This window comes from Danio rerio, chromosome 7, assembly GCF_049306965.1.
Source record: "Danio rerio strain Tuebingen ecotype United States chromosome 7, GRCz12tu, whole genome shotgun sequence".
Lineage (NCBI taxonomy): Eukaryota > Metazoa > Chordata > Actinopteri > Cypriniformes > Danionidae > Danio > Danio rerio.
Window position 1 is genome coordinate 32,638,237 of NC_133182.1, and position 23,766 is coordinate 32,662,002.

General features: G+C 36.4%; 2 protein-coding genes across 6 annotated transcripts in view; one reads left to right on the forward strand and one right to left on the reverse strand.

The window, feature by feature from the left end:
- kcna4 (potassium voltage-gated channel, shaker-related subfamily, member 4) overlaps positions 1-10,733 on the reverse strand; it is a 63,321-nt gene extending 52,588 nt beyond the window's left edge. The window contains exons 1-2 of one of the 2 annotated variants that reach the window (XM_021477866.3): positions 10,559-10,733; positions 6,203-9,918 (exon numbers count right to left, since the gene is read on the reverse strand). In XM_021477866.3, the coding sequence (XP_021333541.1) occupies positions 7,442-9,445 (2,004 nt within the window). In that variant the 5' untranslated portion in view covers positions 9,446-9,918; positions 10,559-10,733 and the 3' untranslated portion in view covers positions 6,203-7,441. Of the gene's footprint in view, positions 1-6,202; positions 9,919-10,254 lie in introns of both variants that reach the window. The other variant, XM_005168948.6, reaches the window with a different exon arrangement.
- fshb (follicle stimulating hormone subunit beta) overlaps positions 1-23,766 on the forward strand; it is a 150,116-nt gene that overhangs the window by 113,958 nt on the left and 12,392 nt on the right. For 2 of the 4 annotated variants that reach the window (XM_073906357.1, XM_073906358.1), the window contains 2 exons: positions 19,429-19,602; positions 21,964-22,776. In XM_073906357.1, the coding sequence (XP_073762458.1) occupies positions 19,429-19,602; positions 21,964-22,182 (393 nt within the window). In that variant the 3' untranslated portion in view covers positions 22,183-22,776. 4 annotated transcript variants of the gene reach the window in all.

Below are 23,766 nucleotides of genomic sequence, written 5' to 3' on the forward strand. Positions count from 1 at the left end.
ATAGATATCATAAATAATACTCAGTACAACTACTGTTTTTACTTTGCTGTGACGGTTGGGTCTAGGGTTGGGGTGGGGGATGACGTCAATAAAAAACAATTAATTTGAAATTTTATATATAATATAACTTATTCTTGTTAACTTTCGGCCGCAACCATATCTGATCTAGCAAAAAACTTTAGAGAAGAGGGTGGACGGGTCAATCGGTTCATTTTTCTTTCACTTAGTCTCTTATCTATTACGGGGGTCACCACAGCGGAATGAACTGCAAGCTTTTCCAGTACATGTTTTATGCAGCAGATGCCCTTCTAGCTGCAACCAAGTACTGGGAAACACCACACTCTCACATTTAAATGCACACACTTATACCCTACAGCCAATTTAGTTTGTCCAATTCACATATGCTGCATGTCTTTGGACTGTGGGGGAATCCGGAGCACCCGGAGAAAACCCACACAAACTTGGGGTAGGCCAGATTAAGGAAAATGTCAATGTTTGAACTATTTAGCTAACTAATTAATTCTACAAGCCTTTGGCACTGTTATGAACACCACTGCAAACCTGAATATACTTAAAAATCACTCTAAAAGTTTCAATAATAAATAATTATTGACAGTATTTGGAAGTGCCCATGATATCAACATTGTTCATTAAAACTATATTTTGAATTATTGAATATCAGCATATTCATAGTCCAAAGAAACAAACTAATGAGCTCAAGATGAGGAACAGCCATTATTTCACAGCCGGCAACAAACATTTAAAAAAAATGTTAAGCACAGCAAATAACTACCACTGTGACGTGTTGGTGCAATCCAATATGAAGTAGACCAGCAGAAAATGAAGACACAGTGCTGGCGTAACACCTCTCCAAATGCTATGCAACATTAACCTGTAAACGAGTGCTTAATAGCCTGGGTTATCATGAATATGACTGCCTATGCGTATATGTGCAAATGTACTGTATGACTCAGCAAGCGCAATCCCATAATGTTTAAGCCTAACAGTATATCATCATTAACTGAATATCACTTCAGATTTCAAAGCTAAACTTACTACAAAGTCGGACTACTTTTTATTTGCAGTGCAATGGGACAGTCAGTACAGACCAATAGCACTGCAAAGAATAGTGTATGATATTTGTATAAAAAAGCAAGCAAAAAAACAGCCCTAACACATACATCATACACCATATGATATATTCTTACTTTTTCATGTGAGAAAGTGATTGACTGCAGTGAGCTAGTGGTACATTTACAATCTACTGTAAAGAATAATTAGAATACTGAAGATCAGTTTTGAGTAGTTACTTCTAAAATGAATTTATAACAATCTTAAATCACTTTAAATAAAGTAACTACAGTATATGTGTTACTTAAGTACTGTTTAGGATGGGTTTTTATTTAAGATTAGACGGTTGGACGGACGGACAGACGGACAGACAGAGAGACAGATAGACAGATAGATAGATAGATAGATAGATAGATAGATAGATAGATAGATAGATAGATAGATAGATAGATAGATAGATAGATAGATAGATAGATAGATAGATAGATGTAATGTGTGTTATAATATAGAACAGTAAGCGCAATGATCACAACCTATTTTAGATCTTTGATATGATGACTGTGGACTTTTTATCTGGCTAGCTTTAATGCGAGGTTGTTTTTATATATGAGCTTTTCAGTGTAAGAGATAATAAGGTCCCACTTTATATTAGGTGGCCTTGACTAATATGTATTTGGACTAAAGTGAATAATTTATTACAATATATACTTATTGTGTAAATACCTGTTTTTGCATTCTACTTATGAATGATTAAATACCTAAATGTACTTACATCTGTAATATATTTCTGTAATTACACTGTTGACCATTCCTTTTACCTTAACGCACCATTAAACCTACCTATACCACCAAACCTGTCCCTAACCTTACCCACATCTATAACTCCAGAATCTGCAGACATTTTTTTGCTGTTCTGCTGAGAATTTTGTTTAAAAATCTGCAGATTTATGGGGAATCATTTTACGATTATCATAACTAAAACCTTAATATATGAAATCAACAAATAATACATTTTTAACTTTTATTTTAATGTTTACAATGCAAATTCAATTAGATTTAGCTAATTAGAACTAGATAAAATAATAATTTACAAACTGTATTGTATATAAATCATATGAACATTTTAATATTACTATTATTAAATCACAATAATTTTAGTGAAATTAATTTAAAAACTGAATAAATATAAATTTACACGCATTTACACAAGTAAATACATAGACTCAGGGATGGGCTAGAAATCTGTGAAATCTGCGGACACAGATTCCGTGTGGGCCAACCCATATCCCACCTTAAGAGCACCAGAAGTGTTCACTAATGCATTATGAACACAGTAAGTACATTGTGTTTATTCCTTTTGCAAGTACTTAGTAATAAAGGCCACTTGATATAAAGTGTGACCAATAATAAATAGTAATATAATATCATAGCATTTCAAAATAATAACTTCATAGCAAGTGCTGAGAAAAAGTTTTGATTAAGAAGTATAAAGACTTTGAGCACCTAATAATGAGCACAATTAAATTGTTCATAACAAGACTAGGAACAATTAAGAAAGCATGGCCTTGCTTACACTATTTTAAAACACATTGTTTCCCTAGTTTTGGACGTCTTTAAACACTGAGATGTTGTTTTTGTTAATGAAAATGCTCTCAAATGTGGGTAATTTTGAATATAAGCCTTTCTGTTGTATAGTGGGACCTTTTTAAAAAAAGATTTTTGGTCATTTGACTCGTTCAGTCCAAAACAAGATTGTCAAAAAAATTTTGTACAGTGCTCAACATATATGAGTACACCGCTCACAAATCTCTCTTTTAAATTCATATTTTTAATAGGAAGCTCTACAATATTATATTTGTGCATATACATTAGATTAGTCAGTACTGAAGCCAACTCTGGAGCTTATCTTACAAAATAACTTATGATAACGAAAACTAGTACGCCCACAATTATATGGTATAGAAAATTATTAAATACAACTTTAAAAAAGAGGAAAAATCAAGAAATGCAAAAGACATGTTAAAAATGTTGTTAAAATGTTTTAGGTTGTAATTTTTTTCAATATTTAGCTTGAATTTAATTGTATTATCTTTCAATTTCAAAATATGTTTGATGTCTAAAATATTATTTTATTTAATATATCTGTTTAATAAATCTGTTTTGTTTAAATGCACTAAAATACATTGCTTATATTTACAAAGAAATGGATAAAAATATTCATTTTCAAAATAGGGTCTACTCAATTATGCTGAGCACTGTATATCAATTGTTTTTGAGGCTCTCCTGTTTGATAGTTTTGTTGAAGATTAGTTTGTAATTATTTCATTCTTCAACAGAAACAGTTTACTCAGTGTTGTTTGGTGACTGAACAAGACAACAGTTTTACTCATGCAAGCACTTTCAGACATTACAATGCGAGTCAGCAACTTCGAAAATCTTGAAAACACTAGTGTGACAGCATTTTTAAACTACAAAATGTATATGGATTACTTTAGATGTAGTCTAAATACAACTATGTCAATGTGGCCCTGTGTTTTTCAGAAGTTAGTTCCAACATGGAATAAATGCATGCGATCCAGCTAATCAATTCCTTCAGGCTGATTTGAAAACCACAGGTATGTGTGTCTCAGCTAAAGACTGTGGCCTTCAAGGAGCTGTGATTCACATCCTTAGTTTAGAGTTAAAACTTTTTCTGTCAACTTCATGCATGAAACTATGGACACATCGATACTATGCCTAAAATATATCCTTTGACTTAAAGACAGAGCACACTGGCTGTAATTTAGTATTATGTAACCTGTTATCAGCGGTGCATCTACTACAAGCTGTAAGAGGATCACTTTCGAAAAGGGACACTGTACATAGTGTGCATAGTTTATAGAGGTGACGGCAATAACAGCTGATGAACACCAGTTGCCTGTTGCTCTATTGTCAATGTATACAACAGTTTTTTCTGAAACAAGTGCAAACTGCTAGACAATATCAAGTAATTTGGGCTGGGCAATATGTCTTAATAATTATTTTCCATATTGAACTATAATGATATGCATTTCAATATAAGTTGGTATTGCTTCCAGATTTATAAGAGTATCCCAACAATGACTGAAGCCACAAAAATTACAGGGTCCATTAAAAGGCACAACACATTTTTGACCGCTAAATTTGTGAAAATTTGCTACATCTCTAATATCACATTTTAGGTGTTCATTTCTGCTGTGTGACTGGCTCTTAGATCAATATAGAGTAAAAAAGTCCAGATCTTGTCATTATTATTGACATAAATTTGATATAATGTCGTTTATCAGCCCAGCCCCACAACTAATCGTGTTGGGATGCAAAAAAATGATTCATTGGACTTGCTAATGTTTACATGTGGTTGCAAACAATTTATATGAGCTGAATATAAACAAATGAATTACAAAATTGTATTTGTTTGTTTACACTCAGCCCATAAGCGGTAAAAAGTGATTAGTTACTTAAAGCAAGTTAACCAATTGCCTTAAAAGCAATAAGTTGACTTTACAAAAATAATGTCAGTAAACCCACTGTAACTTGGAACTGTTATGTTGACTTAATTATGCAAATTGCTCACTTTTTAAAAATAAAAATAACTAGTCACTTTTTTTCAATACACCTTTAATATATTTGTTTTCAGCTTTTCTGTATCTACCAAAATGACATACAGTAACTAAAATAAATCTGCTCTTCCAGACTCCAGCGTGTCTTCTAAATTCAAGACAGGCGATACACTGTACCCAACAATCAGCTTTATCAAATGAAATGAGTGTAGTTAACCCAAAATTGGCTGAGAGTTAACTCATTTGAAAAGAGTTTTGAACTCAGTGTTGAAGGTAATGAGTTAATTAAATACCTCATTAATTCAACCTAAATGAAGTAAGTTTACAGTACTCATCTAGATTTGTTTTAAACTCAAATGGTTTGCAGCAATCAGTTTCCTCAAACAGTTTGAGTTGCCTTGACTTATTGGGTTTTACAGTACTCGGTTGGTTTGAGTTCTCTTCATTTGTTGGGTTTTACTGTGATCAAATTGCTTTGTTTACTCAAATGGATTAAGTTCATTGTCCTCATTAAGATTAGTTTCTGAACGTAAATGGTTTGATGCAATCAATTTCCTTAAACAGTTTGAGTTACCTTAACTTTTGGGGTTTTACAGTGTACTTGTAGATTTGATAAACTTAATGAAGCACCAAATATGTAATATTGTAAAAAATAACAATAATTATTTGAAAACAGACATGCTAAAATAGTCTGACACTGTAAAAGGCATTAGTTGATTTTAAAAAGTGATTACAACTAGCATAATTATACAAGTTAAGTCAATGTAACAGTTCCAAGTTGAAATGTTTTTACTCATATTATCTTTGTGAAGGCAACTTGTTGCTTTTAAAGGAATTGGTTTACTGGCTTTTGGTACAGTTACTTTTTACAGTGTATGCACTGTAAAGAAATGCTGGGTTCCACACAATTCCTTCATGTTGTTCCAACACAAATCAATTAAGTTGAAATAGTGGTTTTCACAAATTTAAGTGGACTGAACATAAAACAATTAAGTTGTCCCAAAACAAACTTAAGAATTGTGTTGTTTCAACTCATTTTGAATACGTAGTTTGAACAAGCAGCAAAAGCAGTGTAAATTGATTGCAACAATTTAGCAAAAATCGTATTTTTCAGTGTAGCATGTCATGACAAAATCTCAGTTTACTGCAGATTAAACGGTCATTATCTTGTCTAGAAAAATCAGTAATAGTTATTATGACATCAGAAAAATGAAGCTCAGCACACTTCATGAGCAAATGAGGATTTTTGGATTCCAAGGGAACACAGCACAGTCAGTCGTCTCTCTGACAATAAGCCCCTTGTTGCTAAGCAATTCAAGGCATTGTTGATGTATTATTATGAAACAAGAAAACATGAGATCTGAAATCACATGCCTGCTGAGATCACGTGGAGCACCTGTTTCTGGGCCTGACAGGCAACTAGCGGGTCCACGCAGATGCATAAACACCTGCGCACATGCGTAAACATCTGGACGGCGTGTAAATCTGAGCATGAGTAATGACAGCGTGACTGAGTGACTGAACTGAGTCTTGATGCAGCAGAAAACACTTACCTGGGTTTGCGATGCACCGCGCATGCTCAGTGGTCATCGTGCACTCCTTTGAGACGAGGATTCGCTGTGCATGAAGTCCACCAAGTTCATGTTCCCATCAGTGCTGTAGATTTCCGCCAGCATTTTAATAAAGGGATGCATTGTCATTTGGTAAAGGGATGAAGACAAGATAGTTGCATGAAGCATTCCCCTTGAAATTAACTCCCAAGACAGTAACTTGAAAACAGTGGCCAAACTGATCCTTCAAGCCACGGTGTCGGTGTGGACTCTGTTGTACAAGGTGTTTTACTTTGTGAGACAATGCAAACCGGTTATTTTGGACTCTGTATGTGATAATGCTGCGAAAGAATGACGCCTAGATCGCGTGATGGATGAACTGTAGTGTGGTGTGGATCTTGTGCTAATGAACAAAAACGAACATGATTGGTTTGTTTTCAATACTCACAAAAGGGACCGACTATAATGACTCTTTAGTCACTTTGGACGATGCACAAATAACTACACAGGGTGTGCTAAAAGGGTTTTTTACCAGAGTGTAGTACATACTGAATACTGCCATGCGGACACATGTTTGCCACAATGGGATTTTTAAGATAACATAGCCTTAAGTTATGCAACATGCTGCTCTCCAATTAATTCTAATAGTGAAACAAATTCCTTCCTGTTAGCTGAATTGGTCGTGGACAGCGTATGTTTGCTATTGTTTGGAATTAATTATAAATGCAATTTAAAACATGATTGCTATGGGGTCGTTTCTCTCTCTAGCTCAGTGTTTCTTTCCTCTGCATTAAAGTGGGAGACTAGAACATAATTGATGATAGTGCAAACGATTTAAACGTTATTGCATAATAGCATTAGATAAGAACTCGCCTCTTTTTCCTACAATTACTGACAAATGTAACTCATAAAGTGCCTATGCAAGTTCCTTCATTTAATGAACCGGGAGTCGTTCGGTTCTGTCAACTGAACTGAACAGGCGGGCAGATAGAGACACCTCTCCACGTCACGTAAAGCTGGTGATTTTTGCGTTGCCTGTCATGTGATTACAGGGTATGTTTCTCTACAAAAGTAGCCAGCCACATTGCAAAAAAGTTTCAGCTCAGGTCCAGAACTTAATGTGTGTGAGACAGTGTGTCTGCGCACGCGCGTACTGTGTGTGTCTTCAAGTTGTGCATGTGTGTGCTGTTAACTGATTCATTTGTGCAGTCATCATGATGAAAGGTCATCGTTCTTCCATAATCATACATCTGTCTGTAGGGTTCGTGAATGTGAACTGTTTTTCCCGCCTAAGTCAGTACCGTTCCCTCTGCTCGGGCTCTGCGTGTCACCCCCGCACAGAGATTCCGTCACGCCCTCCTCCATCTCCATGTACTCCGCAGCCTTGTCACCTAAAGATGAGCCCGATGGGGACCCCTTGAATTTTCTCAGGAAATCCGGAAAGTAGGGGCAACCCGGTGGGGGTTGTTCCACGGCGGGCGCCTGGTCCTCGTTATCAGTCTCCCGGTGGTAGAAGTAGTTGAAGTTAGACACGATGACGGGGACTGGAAGCGCAATGGTCAGGACGCCGGCGATGGCGCACAGCGAGCCCACGATTTTGCCCCCGACCGTGATGGGCTTCATGTCACCGTAGCCCACCGTGGTCATGGTCACCACAGCCCACCAAAACGCATCTGGGATGCTGGTGAACTGTGACGTGGGCTCGTCCGCCTCTGCGAAGTACACCGCGCTGGAGAACAGGATGACGCCGATGACGAGGAAGAAGATGAGCAGCGCCAGCTCTCGCATGCTCGCGCGTAAAGTGTGCCCGAGGATCTGGAGACCTTTGGAGTGCCGAGACAGTTTGAAGATCCTGAACACCCGGACGAGTCGTATTATTCTCAGGATGGCGAAACTCATAGCCTGTTGCCCGTTGCCTTGCTGCTGTGCGAGATCTGTGCCCAGGGTTATGAAATAAGGCAAAATAGAGACGATGTCTATGGTGTTCATAACGTTTTTAAAGAAATCAGCTTTACTGGGGCTGGCGAAGAAGCGCACGATGATCTCAAACGAGAACCAGATGATGCACACTGTCTCCACGATGAAAAAGGGGTCGTTGAATGGCGTAAATCCATTGTCTGCCTGCGTGGAGTTTTTACCTGGGATGAGGAATTCTTTGTCGTCCCTGAATTCTGGCAATGTTTCTAAACAAAAAATGACTATGGATATGACGATGACCAGCACTGACACGACCGCGATCCCTCTGGCTGGACTTGAACTCTCCGGGTACTCGAAGAGCAGCCAGATCTGACGCTTGAACTCGTCCTCGGGCAGCGGCTTCTCCTCCTCCTTCACAAAGCCCTCATCCTCGCGGAACTTGAGCATTGCCTCATCCCCGAGTTCATAGAACTTGACCTCCTCGGAAAAGATGTCAAACGGCACATTGACGGGTCTCTTTAAGCGCCCCCCTGACTGATAGAAGTACAGAATGGCGTCGAAGCTCGGTCGGTTTCTGTCAAAGAAGTATTCGTTACGCAAAGGGTCGAAGTACCTGCTTCTTTTCTCGGGGTCTCCCAGGAGAGTGTCCGGGAACTGCGCGAGAGTCTTCAGCTGAGTTTCAAACTTTAAGCCCGACACGTTGATGACAACTCTCTCGCAGCAGCCGTACTCATTGTAAACGTTTTCATACCCTGACTGAGGACGTCTGTCCGTTAACGACACCGTCTCCTCCTCATCATCCATGTTATAGACAAAACTGGACCTCTTGCTTTTCCTGTCCTCCTCTTCCTCCTCGCCCTCCGCCTCCTCCTCCTCCTCGATCATAATGTCCTCCTCGGATCCTAGGAGCGCCAACTCTGATTGGCGTAGATCCCCGCCGAGAGCCGCGCGGTTCCGTCTCCAGCGCGCGACGCCTCTTTGCTTTTTTCGCTCTCTGAGAAGTTGCTGTGGTGGCTCGTGGTGTTGCTGCTGCTGCTGCTGTTGCGGCTGTTGTGAGGAGGAGGAGGAGGAGGGGCGCGAGGCGGTCCCGGCGCTACTGTTGTTGGCATTTGTCGAAGAGGCGGCGCGACTCTGATGCGGGTGGTTGTGGGGATGGCCAGTGGACCCACCTCCCTCTCCGACCGCTCCAGCTTCAGCTGCTGCCGCGGCCGCTGCGCGAGAATGCCTCTCCCTCTCGCGCTCTCTCTCCCGGGCGCGAGCCTGGGCATATCCATAGGGCAGGTGGGTGTTGCAGCCCCCACTGTCCGCGCCCACCATAGCAAACTCCATCTTCTTAAACTACGAGGCGTTCAGAGTGATGGAGAACGAGGCTGAGCGATAGACGGGCTCGGCAAGTTCATAAATGCGCTTGACTGGCAGTGTAGGTCCGCTGCCTTCGAAAGTGCTTTCAGCTCTTTCAGTGCACTTTTACTTGTTGTAATCGGACTTTACAACTGTAACGAAGCTACGTGCTTCTGGTGACATCATCATCATCATCGTAATCATGAGTAAAATGTGTCCAACAGTTCTACAATCCATGCGCGTGGCGCGCGCGGCTGCCTTATCCAACAGAAAGCTGGATGCATGAGGAGAGCGCGGCTCCTTTCCGTTATCCGAGGTGTTCGCTCACCGACTTTATTCGTCTATGAAATCACTGGTTCCCATCTTGGCTGCGAGGGAGGGGTGGGCTGTAGGTTTGTTCCGTCCTCTGCCCCTTCAGCGGCTATGAATGAATCACTGGATCCGCTTGACACCAGCAACAGCTGTAAAGACAAGAAAAACGTGTTGTAGAATGCAAAGTGCTCAGCATAATTTAGCTCAGGCACACTGTGATGGACACAAACACGAGCAGAACATTTTGAAAAAAGTAACCAGGGACCTAACTCAATATCTTTGTGCTGCCTGCATAAGAATACAAATATTAACAATGACAATAACGGGGCGCATCCTTATTGATACAGGCCAGCCAGGCAGGAAAACAGGAAACAGCGCGTGATATTACTGATCCAAAAGCCCCTGACAATTAATAATAATCAGTCATCGCACGCAATTTAACATCCTTCTCATGCACTCCACCTTCCATCATTCGAGCCACTTACGTAGGGAATGATACGAGGAGGTCTTCTCCGCTTCCACCCTCAATGCAACAAGATAGAGACGGCTGAGGATGTAAATCCCAGGTTTGTCCAAATTTCCCTCTTGCACTGGGAATCCAGATATCCATCGACGTAGCCAAACGCAGAACATGACACCTCAACAGTCAGGTGAGATCGCATTCGAGGGATGACAGTTTTGGCCGCGGCTCGCCGTTGGCTCTTTATTCAACAGGATCTCTCATCACCTGCCCATCTCCCCCTCCCCAAAAAACATGCACCGCTGCATTAAGCCTGGACTCACACTCACCAAAGATCAGGTGCTGCTGCCGAGAGCATGCTGCGTGGCTCGATATATCACACGAGCGGCGTCAGAATCGAGATGTATCAAAGTTTTCGGATGCCATGTGAAATAGCCTTAGGTGGGTATGCGCAGCGCGCATCTGTCTGCCGCTCAGTCTCGCCCGTTGACCATTGTGCTCGTGTTATTGGGGAGCTGCGCTCCGCCGCGAGAGGCACGTTTGCGCAGCGCGGAAAGTCCTAGATCGCCCCCCAGTGGCGACAGCAGGCTTACCGGTGTGCTGCAGATCTCAAACTTCGACAGCCCCTTATGCATCTGTTGACATCCAGTTCATCGCAACAGCCTACCCGAGGGACTGCTGCATAGCGCGAGCTGCACACACTATGCAGCCTGTGTGTGGCTCTGTCAAAAAGACACAGACACTTTCTATCACGGCCAGTTTGTGTATAGCCATTCTTTGGAAAAATGTAAACACGACATTAAAATGACAAACGTGATTGTGTCGTGAGAGCTCTGCACTTTACTCAACGATCTATTAAACAAGCAAGCGTTTACACAAAGAGCATAAATATTCACCTCTCTTAGCACAGTCATAATAGGGATTTCAAGAGAGTCCAGGGACTCCGAATGGGCAAAATGGAGTTGGTGGGATTTTGATGTTCAGTCAAGTTAAAATACCGACTCAATATGTTTACATTTTGTTTATTATTATTATATTTTTTTGTGCATTTATCATAGTTTGAAATGATGACTGTTCTTTCTAATCATGAGAGATAACATTAGATTAATCACAATTTTGGTAAAATAGGCTAAAACCTACATTAAATCTGCATCTTTTATACTAAACTAAAACTATCTATTTATTTATTATGGGTTATACATCTAGCATCTCTTGACTGAGATGATGAAATATGCTGCTAACTTACTGGAAAGTGAATTTCCATCAAAATATTTCAACACGTTGATCAAAATATAATCGCTGTGGGATGTGTGAACATTAAACTGTTTGAAAGCAGCTGGTTTTGCACTCAGTCATGAAGACTGGTGGAGCTGTAAAAAACAAACCAAAAAAAACATGGCCATTAAGATGATTTAAACTGCATTTTAAACTCAAAATTGGCTTTCAAAAGTGCTTAATGCTTTGAGCTCATATTCTGTTGGTATGAAAGCAAAATGCAAATGATTACTCCCACTACGCCACCTGCCTGTTTTTCCCGGCACTCGATTTTTTAACAGAAGGCTTTAGAAATCCAGTTTCATCAGCAGCACTGAATGCTTTATAGTTATCACCTGAAAAACACATCTTTTACCTTGCACAGAATTGCTCAACAAAGCCAAGGGTCTAGCTGACTCTCCAGCGAATGTGTGTGTATGTGCTGTCAGAATGATTGTGCTGTTTAATTCAGCTCATTAGTAATGCAGGAGACATTGTGTTTGCTCTTGTTTAAACAGTTTGCATTGACCAACCTTTACTACCCTGGCAACCGTGCACTGACATCCCACTGTTTAATTATTCAAATAGCCCACCTCCATAAGGAAATGCAGCTTGTTTTGGCCTTAGCTTTTGTTTTTGTCTATGCTTGTCTTTTCTGTATGCAGTTGGCACTAAAGAGAATAAAAGGGGGCAGTATTTCACAAGATAGCACTGCATTATTGGTGGGCAAGCACACAGGATGGCTGCTCTTTATGTGTAGAGAGTAAAGATTGTGATTGTAGTGCGAAGGTTGTGGGTGTGGGATTGGATAATGGCTTATAGTTATTAGGATAATGGTGCCGACTGCACTGTAGGCCAGAAATGAGGCCTTGAATGACGGTGGCACCAAGTGCATCAAGACTGGAGGAAATGTGAGAATTACTGGGCAAACAGAATCAGGCAGTCTCTTTTTTGGATGCAGCGGTAAGAGTGTAAAGGCAGATTTATTCGTCATTAAAAAAACCTTATTCGGATGGGCTCTTGTCGCAGCATGATAAATGAAGGTCAGTGGGTCATTTTGGACAATTTCCAAGATTTGTACAAATCAGGAGTCAATGACTGTACAACCTTCAAAAGCAGTGGAAAGAGACTGGGGGCGAACATGTCTGAAATAAGAGCTTTCTTTTGTCAAGGTTGCGCTGCAGCTGGAAAGAGAGGAGACAGACAAAGATCTATAAAAGATAATGAACAAAATCCAAATGAAAATCTAGAACTCTTTATAAACTTTTAAACAGGTAGGGATTGAGGCAATAATGGCTATAGGCTTGCTGCTGTGAGGAATGAATAGTAGAATAGTTCTGTCACCGAAGACTTAAAAAACTGTCAAATGGGCTCAGGGAGTTTTTTTAAAGGTATATATCACCCAAAAGCTGCCATCATTTATACTCAGCCTTGTTCAAAACATATTTGAGTTTCTGTTTCTTCTGTTGAATGCTGGTAGCTGGCACTCATTGACTTCCATAGTATTTTTTCCCTACTATGGAAGTCAGTGAATACCAGCATTATTTAAAATATCTTCTTTTGTGTTCAAGAGAAGAATGAGGATCATAAAGGTATCAAACCACACGGGACTGTACATTTTGAAGTAATTTTCATTTTTGGGTGAACTATTTTCCTTTAGGGGATTTTAGACATTTTGTTGATGATATGTGACAACTACTTCAGCTAACTATCATTAGAGAATTACTGAAGTATCACATATATTATAAGAATGTCAAGTAAGTTGGCAAGTTCTTGCAAAGTTACTTATGGTCAATGTCCATAAAGGAACCAGCTAAATAAAGTATAAGCAGATATTATGCAGACAGTCTGCTAATACTTACAGCTAGTTGAGCAGTTAAAATACAGTACCTGACAAAAGTCTTGTTGCCTATCTAAGTTTTAGAAACAAATAATAACTTGACGTCTAGTTCATTTGAGCATCAGAAGATCATTTGGTATCGGAAGTGGCTTATATGAAAGGCAAATGCCTATAGAATACACTCAATTTACCGAAATAAAATATGATCATGCCTTGATTGATTTTTTAATTATTTAATTAGGACAGTATGATCTGACTTTGCTTAAACAAAAGTCTTATCACTTAACAGAAATAATGTCCAGTATAGAATATAAAGTCATAGTGCAGTAGAAAAATAATTACTATTGTGTATGACTCCCGTGAGCTTGGAGGACTGCATCCATACATCTCTGCAATGACTCAGATAACTTATTAATAAAGTCATCTGGAATGGCAAAGAAAGCGTTCTTGCAGGACTCCCAGAGTTCATCAAGATTCTTTGGATTCATCTTCAATGCCTCCTCCGTCATCTTACCCCAGACATGCTCAATAATGTTCATGTTTGGTCACTGGGCTGGCCAATCCTGGAGCATCTTAACCTTCTTTGCTTTCAGGAACTTTTATGTAGCCATCCACTCTGCAGATCTCTACCATGCCGTCATTCTGAATGTAACCATTTCCTTTTTCATTTCACCAAACTTCTTGGGTCTTGGGTCCATGCGGGTTTTAATAGGTATTCAGTATTTGTGATGATAAAGATGCAGTTTAACAAATGGTTCATCAGAAATATCTACCTTCTGCCACTTTTCCAAATGATCAACTAGAAGTCAAATTATTATTTGAATTGATTAATCTCTTACAACTGGGATTGACACAAGACTTTTGTCAGGTAGTGTACACATGCAAAGTCTTGACATACATTATGCTTCATTGTCTATTGTCTTCAAGCACTATAAGTTCAGATTCTAAAAGCAGTGCTAATATACTCTCACAGTGTGCTGTAATAATAGTCAAAATCACAATCCTAACTTATATCTCCTTAGCAAAATCTCAGACGGCCAGACAGTGTTTAATCTTTTATGATTCTTTAAATTATTGGTTTCCAGGACGCCTTGAGCTGTGCAGTGCACATTGTGATGTTTAAATGTGTGATATGAATGTATTGCACCTAAACAGTTGTTGAGATCATGTCTTCAAATAAAACAAGTAAACACTTAGGCCCAGAAACATTATATGTCACAATGACATTTTGCATTGCAATTCTGGTTGCATTTATATAATCAACAACACTAATAATGGTAAATAGTATGTAATTTAACTGTACAAACTTTATTTGTTATTAATATTCTTTTTACATGTTAATATATGTTCTATCCTTGTTTAACTGGCTGCTCTTATATCTTGTAGACTCTGATAGGGTTTAAAAATAGCATTTGCCAATTGGGTGATTTTATTTTATTTATGTAAACTTGTAACAAAAAATAGAATGTGTTGTTAATCCCAAACATATTAGCTGAACACATTTATAAATGACAATGGATTGAATCCATGGTCACAAGTAAAAAAGAAAAAAACATATGAATTATACTTTCCATATCTCTGTTACTCACCAAGTGGAGAAGACTGAACAACTTAGAATTTAACTGAAAATAGAAGATACAGTACATGACCTTTAGGAAATTGGGAATTTGAAGTATTTAAATATAAAGAACTTGTTGAGAGAATGTTGACGGTCTGTATTTTAATGGTTGAACTCAAGAAAATCACCAGTAATGAGGTGCTTTGACAGTTGCAGGTATGAAAAACGAAAAGGCAGGAAATAAAGAAACTTAAACTCTGTTGTTATAACAGCTATAGATTAATAAATAAATAAATAAAAAGACGGGAAATAAAGAACCCTAAACTCTGGTTTTGACAGTTAGAGATTTAAAAAATAAAAATGTGGGAAATAAAGAGACTTAAACTCTGGCTGTTTCTCAATTCCAAGAACGCAGAAAACGTACTCGTGTTCTTCTGAAGAATGGTCTTGCCAGGTCATCTCGGAAAAACGAACTCGGGAGCTGTGAGAACACAGAACCTGTCCTGTGAGAAATGAGATGCTGCGTTCTTTCTGATGGTCACATGACCTTCACGCATTTTTAACGGAAAGCTATTTAAACATTACAGCATTTATATATTGATTTATTGTTTTTTCCTTTTTCAATATATATAACAGGCACAAAAACCTTACTAATAATCTTTGCACAATGCAAATAAATGTGTTGTAATACAAAATTCGGCAAATAAACAATGTGTTTATACATCTATTAAGATTTTCATAGCAATGTTTACTTTCACCCTCTCATTAAGGGAAACTCCTGAGATAAATACGTTTTCTCTCTGAATTTTAATTATAAGCAGGTTTTAAATGCTGCACTTTCCTCCTCCTTTATTTAATCGCAATGACTTTTGGGACTTCTAGAGTGAGTTTGGTGCTTAAGTCTGCATTGGCGCATCTTCGGTATCCAAAACACATCCGGGAATCCAAGTTTTGAAACTGAACTTTGGCAGTTGATGATGACGTTACACAAGAACACGAGGATGCAAGATTGCTAAAGAACGCATAATGAGAAACAGCCTCTGTATTTATAACAGTTAGAGATTTAAAAAGTAAAAAGTCAAGAAATAAAGAAGCCTAAACTCTGGTTTTGACAGTTATACATTCAAAAAACAAAAGGGCGGGAAATAAAAACCCCAAAACTCTGAACTTTGATAGTTATAGAAAAAAAGCGGGAAACAAAGAATACTAAACTCCAATCTGTGTATCAAACATAGAAAATGTCTCTATTGTCACTTTTGAATTGAATCCCTTTAATGTATCAGTCATGTTTGAATACAAGATCTGTATTCCGTCAGTATTAGATTAGATCTGTCAGTATCATTTTTCATGTCCAAAATATACGCCGACATACCAAATACTGCCATATGTGCTGTTAAACTAGTATACGGTCTAATAGCAGTTATTTTTCTTGCAGAAACATTTCTTACATCTGGTATGATTAACCGTTGCAAAAGCTAGCCATGTGAAAATCTGAACAGATGCAGGAGAGAGTGAAGACTGATTGATTTTTAGACTGTTCAAAATGTTGTTGAATATATCCAGCTTGGCAGATTTGTTTGTCCAAGCAGGAGCAGTCGAAGCAGTCATGTGTGGACGAGACAGGCTGTTGTTCCTGGGGTTTTCAATGGGGTTGTCCTGCAGAACAGTGACCTTGAGCAGAAGAACATCGATGGTGGCCTTTACACAGATCTTGTTCTGTCTCAGCCTCTTGCAGGCTGAATGCCATGGCCACAGGGCTTTAGGGGATTTGTGCCACCTCCACAAAAGCAAGCGCAGTGGTATGATAAGACATGGCTGCTTTCAGCTAGTCGTAGGCGTCATGTCTGACAGGAGGGTATAAGTGTCCGTGTAAAGGGAGCTGAGATTTTGTCTCCAGCGAAACTCCAGCAGGTAAGACTGACATGAACTTTATATGACAGTGGAGTTGGACTAGAATTTTGAATGCTGCTTTGTGCTGTCTGACATACAGTCTGTATAGATAAATGTATTCATCATGATTACTCATATTTTAGCTATATTTAGCAAACTCTCTTTATTTTTATTTATTTTATTTATTTATTTTTTTGGTTGAAGCAGTTTGAACTAAAGCTCTGGACATTAGTCCATGAGTTATTATCAGTTTTCTAGAGTTATCATTTTTTAAACTGATCATATGTCTAAAATATTGTAATATTTATTCTTTTTCTCTCTCAGAAAATTACAGTTGGTTAAAAAATATTATTTTAATTTAATGCAATTGAAAGTCAGCATTATTTCCCCAAGTATGACTTACTCAACTCTTCTGAATTGTCTGAAATGTCTGAAAATTTGGCATTTTTTGTTATTTTGTGCAGCTGTAATTGAATGGAACTGCAATTGAACTGCAAAACATATACATTTTACTTCAAATTGAGAAGAAATGTCATATACATAATAAAACTCTAAACTAATAAAACAAAAAAGCTCAATTATGTTGACTAATACAAAATATATACTTAAAGTCAAAGTCTAATAAAAAGTTTCAAATAAAATATCCATTTACTGCCTCTCCAAGAAGAAAATATTTTGGATTGCATTTCTTAACTCTTAATGTTGCTAGTTAACACATGCAATGCTTTTTCTTTTCAACACATCCCCTAATTTCTATCAGCCTCTACCAAATGTTTGACATGTCAGTTTATGGTAAAAGTACCGGAATTCATACATATACTATGAAAAAATTATTTAAAAACATAATCAAAATAATTTTTTTTTGAAAACTAAATCATCTTTATTTTGTGATGCATGCCATAAACTATTTCATACAACAATTTCTTACAATATTTTTTACAATAAAACCAAAATCAAATGTAGAAGTGTAACAGGATTATGTTTGTTTGATTTATTTTTTTATTTTTTTCGAAACTAACAATGCTGCGTAGTGTAAACCATTATTTAAAACAGTCATTCTTTAAATTGTCACCTTGGAATTATAAGGCTCTATCTGTGTTCTGAATGATTTTGAGAAATTGAGCTTCACATTTTTTGCATTCCATAGCAAACAGTATGTGTGTAATGTTTGTTTTTTAAATAAAAGGTCTCAAAATGTTAACATATACATATACTTATAAAAACATAATGTGAATAAGTTGTCTTTTAATAAGAATATGTCAATAACTAAATTTTTACAAAAATGTCAGATAGAATCTTATAATTCTAATGTGACAAATATAATAATCTATTATGATAATTTAATATAATAATTGAATATATCTATACAGCAGGGGTCTTAAAAAAGTGAAATGTCTTAAACCTCAAAAGCTACATTTTAGGCCTTAAAAAGTCGTAAATCTACTGAAATGTTGTGTTGTAGGTCTGAAATCTTTTCACAACAGGTCTTCATTTTCCTTTGTTCATGTTTAGCTACCCAATCTGGCAATTTACACCCATACAACAATCACCAACAATCCCAATCTCAATAAAACTTTTAACTTTTTATTTACAAATAGTATTTAATTCCTTTCTTTACAGTAACATTTGCTTAAAAGTTCTCCATTTATTTACTGCTGTGGATACTGACCCGACCTATTTTATTATTATTAAAATGATTATTATTGTAGAAAGAAGTAATTGGCAGCTATGTTTTGTTCTACTCTTGGTAAGGGTTAGAGGGTTTGTGAATAAATATATTTGAAAATTAATAAAAAATATCCAAACAAAATTACTATTATTGTTTTATTAAATCTAAGAAAAATCATTTTTGATAAGGAAAGATAGTAAAAATCTTTTCTAACTGGGATATTCAAAAAAATCCTTAGCAAATACTAAAATTTCCTTTATAACGGTCTAAAAATGTCTTAAATTTATCTGCAGAAACCCTTTATTTGTAAAGATATATTTTATATTAATTATATATTTCTGAGTTTGTTTTTTTTTACCATTTACATGCTCTAAATCAGAAAGGTCCAAACTTTTTCCTATAAAGGGCCAAAAAGCAAACTTGATTGAGGCCTGTGGGCCATATATCATACTAAGTTTGCCATGGGTAATTTCCTGGCTAATTTATTTGGTAATATTTAAAAATGACTAGAAAACATTGTTATAAACCATATTCAGTAATGCAGTGTAATTTGTAACATTTAATAATGAACTTATAACAGTAAAGTAAGTTTTTAGCTCAGCAATAAAACAAAGAAACAAAAGGTTATGTTATATTCAAAATGACTATCTCTGTCAAAGGCATTCGTCCCGACGGCAGGCCAAATCAAAGGTTATCGTGGGCCAACTTTGGCCACGGGCCCTATTTTAGGCATCTCTGCTCTAAATGAAAGCATTTAAAACAAATCCAGAGAAACCAAAAATAAACTTAAAGTTCTCTCTTAATCTTTTACAAATATTTCCTATGCCCTATAGTTTAGCTTACACATTCAATGGCGAATATCTTTTTAATAGCGTTATTAATTAAGCAACAGATTTGTTCACTTCGTAACCCCAGGCAGGGTAACCAGCACATGTGTTGTTATTGCTGTATTGGCTGCACTATATGAATATTTGTGGCCGATCTGCAGATGAGGATGCGTGTGCTTGTTCTGGCGCTGCTGTTGCCGGTGTTAATGAGCGCAGAATCAGAATGCAGGTGCAGCTGTCGACTCACAAACATCTCCATCACTGTGGAGAGCGAAGAATGTGGGAGCTGCGTCACAATCGACACCACAGCCTGTGCAGGACTATGCTGGACAATGGTGCTCTTCTAGCCTCTACTTTAACATTTACGTGTGTCCTTTTCATCTGTGACAGTTTTACCATTTAAAAAAAGTATATACTAAAATACCTTCACTACTTTTTACATTTTTTGAGAGACATGAGCTGTATTTTTTTGATCAAATAACAACAATAGATTTTATTACATATTATTACAGTTTAAACTGTTTTTTATTCAAATTTGCTGTGAACATTTTTACCAGTTACTTTGATTATATTATTAATAAATTATTATTAATAAGTTATTTTTTATGTGTAATAAGTTTTAGTAATTTATTTAAGAAAAGAAGAATGGAACAGTACATACAGTACAAATCATTCAATTATTCATTCATTCATTCATTCATTCATTCATTCCCATGTTAATATAATAATAAGAATACTTTTATGTTTTGTGACAAGCTCAAGTATTGTTCACTATAAATAGCAAACAATACTTATACTTGCCATAAATAAATTACTAAAACTTGTTACACCTAACTAAATTTATTACTGAAAACTGTCATAAATTAAGTTTGTCAAACTTATTTCATTTAATTGCAACAAGTCAAAGTACTTTGTTTAAGTTTTCACTATTTAAAGTGTATGACAAAGAGCCCTAGGAAATCATTTTAATATTCAGATTTGGTGTTTTGGTATTATCAGTTATTATTGGTTCTCAGTTATGCACAGTAGGATGCTCCGATCAGAATTTTTTGATGCTGAGTAGTGCCTTGTCATTGTGATCAGCCGATGCCAAGAACCAATTCTGATGCTTTAAGCTTTATAATGCATAAGACACATTTCCTGTCCGAGTATGATACTTAAGCTTAAAATACATAAGATACTTAACATTTAGTGTGGACATGTCATGGTCAGAAGCAAATTTACAGATTAAAATAGATTAAACAGATTTTAAAAATTGGCAATAAATAAAGCAATTTGGAAACATTTCAAATCATGGAAGAAGAATTCAACATGTCTCAATGGAGGTTGTAGTGCATATTTGATGCATAAGGAGTTTAAATACACACCTATAAATCCATTACTTCTTTACTAAAGGAAATGGGTGCATAAACTACTGCTTATGACTATATGGGTATTACAGTAAGTTATATTATTAAATATTGAAGTAAACATTTTTTTTTAATTCACTAAACTTTCCAGCCAGGATTTAATGAACTTGCAATATTAATAAACACACAGAACATTCGATTCTGATATGTAAAAAGATTTCAGTTCCTATGTATTCTTTGCTTTTAAACAAGTAAACAAACAATTGTAATCAGTTCATGAGATTGGCCAGATTAGAAAGTACCGATCAAGTCATGAAACGTGATTATCGGCCGATATTGATCTCTGGCTGATCAATCGGAGCATCCCTAATACACAGTAGAATTTTTTTATTTGTAAAAATGTCTGTTTTTATTCTTTTACTGTATGAAAATGTAAACAAACAAATACTACAATAAATTAAACACTAGAAATAAAATAATAAAATAAAAATCTGACTAAACTTCTTTTTATGTATTGTTTTTCTAAACATTTTTTATTTACCTATTGTGTTTTGAGTCACACTTTACAATAAAGTTCATTAATTAATGCATTCTCTGACATAAACTATGTATAAAAATACTTGTGCAGTATTTGTTATACATAATTCAACATTTACTAATGCATTGTTAACATCCAAGTTCATGCTTGTGAACATTAGTTACTGCACTGTGAATTAACATGAACTAACAATGACTTTGATGAAATAACTTTTATTAACTAACATGAGCAAGTACTGTAGTAAATGTGTTGTTTATTGCTTGTTTGTGTTAGTGAAATCATTAACTAACATTAACTAATACAACCTAATTGTAAAGTGTTACCGTAGTTTAATTAGCGTTTACTGTTTTTGATTACTTTTAGTTAAATTCTACCATAGTTATTTGATTGTTGTCTATAATGTGTTTTTTGTCATGTTTAAAAAACTTTGTTGTTTTTAAAATAAGTGTACAAATAATAATAAAGGGGTGTCATGGTGGCGCAGTGGGTAGCACAATCGCCTCACACCAAGAAGGTCGCTGGTTCAAGCACCGGTTAGGTCAGTTGGCATTTCTGTGTAGAGTTTGCATATTCTCCTTGTGTCGGAGAACATGCAACACGGTCTAATACTTTCGTATTGAGTGAAAATAGCAACTTCACATATATTTATATTTACTTGTATATGTGAATATTTCTTTATTTTTTTATTGATTGATTGTCTTATATTTGCTGAACCTTACAGCATTTGTGCAGTGACAGTTATTGAAACATTCATTCTGCTTTTTGCACCAGATAACAGGAAACCAAAAATGTTTTTCATTCTTCTCCAGGATCGAGTTTACCCTAGTTCCATGGCACAGCACACCCAGAAGGTCTGTAACTTCAAGAACTTGATGTACAAGAGCTACGAGTTTAAAGGCTGTCCTGCAGGGGTTGATTCAGTCTTCGTGTACCCCGTGGCTCTGAGCTGTGAGTGCAACCAGGTTAACTCAGACACAACAGACTGGGGAGCTATCAGCCCGCAGACCACCAGCTGCAGCATACACTAGAGCACTGTATCATGACCTTAACAACATCTACATTGCAGAATCAAATTAAGTAAGGAGTACAATTAGACCATTTAAGGATATCAATTATTTACAAAACCTTTAGTTTTTCATGCATCCCACACACATGGTAATTTGGTTACTTGAATTAATCTGTTGTGTTAATTCTATAGTTGGTACTATGGTAACTAGAGTACTAGAGTACCCAATGCTATACTAGTTTTAATTACTGTTAATTATAGAAAAGTATGCTACAGTATTTATTACAGTTTTTCTGTTTTCAATATTTAGTACTACAGTATGCTAGTGCATTCATTAACAATAAGCTGTAAATACTATAATAAATACAGGTTAATACACTTTACTATAGTATGCTTGATAAACACTATTATTTAATGTGAGTTACTATAGTACTTTTCAATTGGGATTTGTCATTTTGGATATTGTGGGCTTTTTGGCTATTCATAAAGTTTTTTTTTTTTTTTTTGAAATTTTCAGTCAAATGGAAAGAAATCCACCATAATACACTTGTGTTTCTTTTGTCAAACTTATCAATTTGTGTCTGTAGATTTCAATTACAATACATATTTTAAAGGCTGTTTTCTCTGAATGAGTTTTTCCTCTTGCACTGAAACATAAATCTTCATTTCAGCATAACGTGCATACACTACACTGTCAGTTTTATCTATATTCTGAAGGATTTTACTGAGGGATATTTTCATAAGTTATTTGCCTGATTATATGCAACCTGTTTATTTTGCAATTTCAACCCAACGTTATGTAATGCTAAGGTTTTCACTGTAGATATGCAAATAAGCACATAATTGATTAAACAATGCATCATTTGCATATTTAAACAACATTTTATAACACTTGTGATACTTTTCTGTGCATTTCTTAATGTAACTAGTCAATTGGAGAAGTTTAGGGAATACTATTAGTTATTACTATTTTACCCTTTTATTATTACTAGTTTACCCCTTTTTTACGAGATGTAAAACTAGTCTCTGATGTCTTTATGTTAAGGTCAGCTTCTAAGTACCCCACAAATAATGGCTTGTAACTCTTCGAAATGAATGAATGATCAATTAGTCATGACTACATATGCTGTTAGTTAATTGTAACTTATTAAACTAAGTAAATCATGTCCTAACTTAATTAATTATTAAAGTTAAAGCTGATTTATACTTCAAGTGCACGTGTATGCTTCGGTGCAGCCTTTGTGCACCTTTTAAAATATGGAACTACATAGCGCAAACTCTGTGATTGGTTGGCTTGATATCGCTGATAGGTGGGACCGAGAGTCGCGTGAACCCGTTGGAGCGGGTGTTTACAAGTGTCAAGTCCTGTGTAGGAGCTCCAGGTAGAATGTTTTGTTTTATGCCTTATGATTAAAGTCGTTGAATATCTGCTGGCTCCAGCCTCTGAATGAGAGAGCTTTAGCTACTTGTACAGTACATTAAGGAAGCTTTCAGAAAAAACTAACTTTTTTAACTTTTTTAATTTATTTATATTATATATATTATATGTACTATATATATTATATATATTATATATACATGTATTGTTTTGACTTTTTACGGCTCA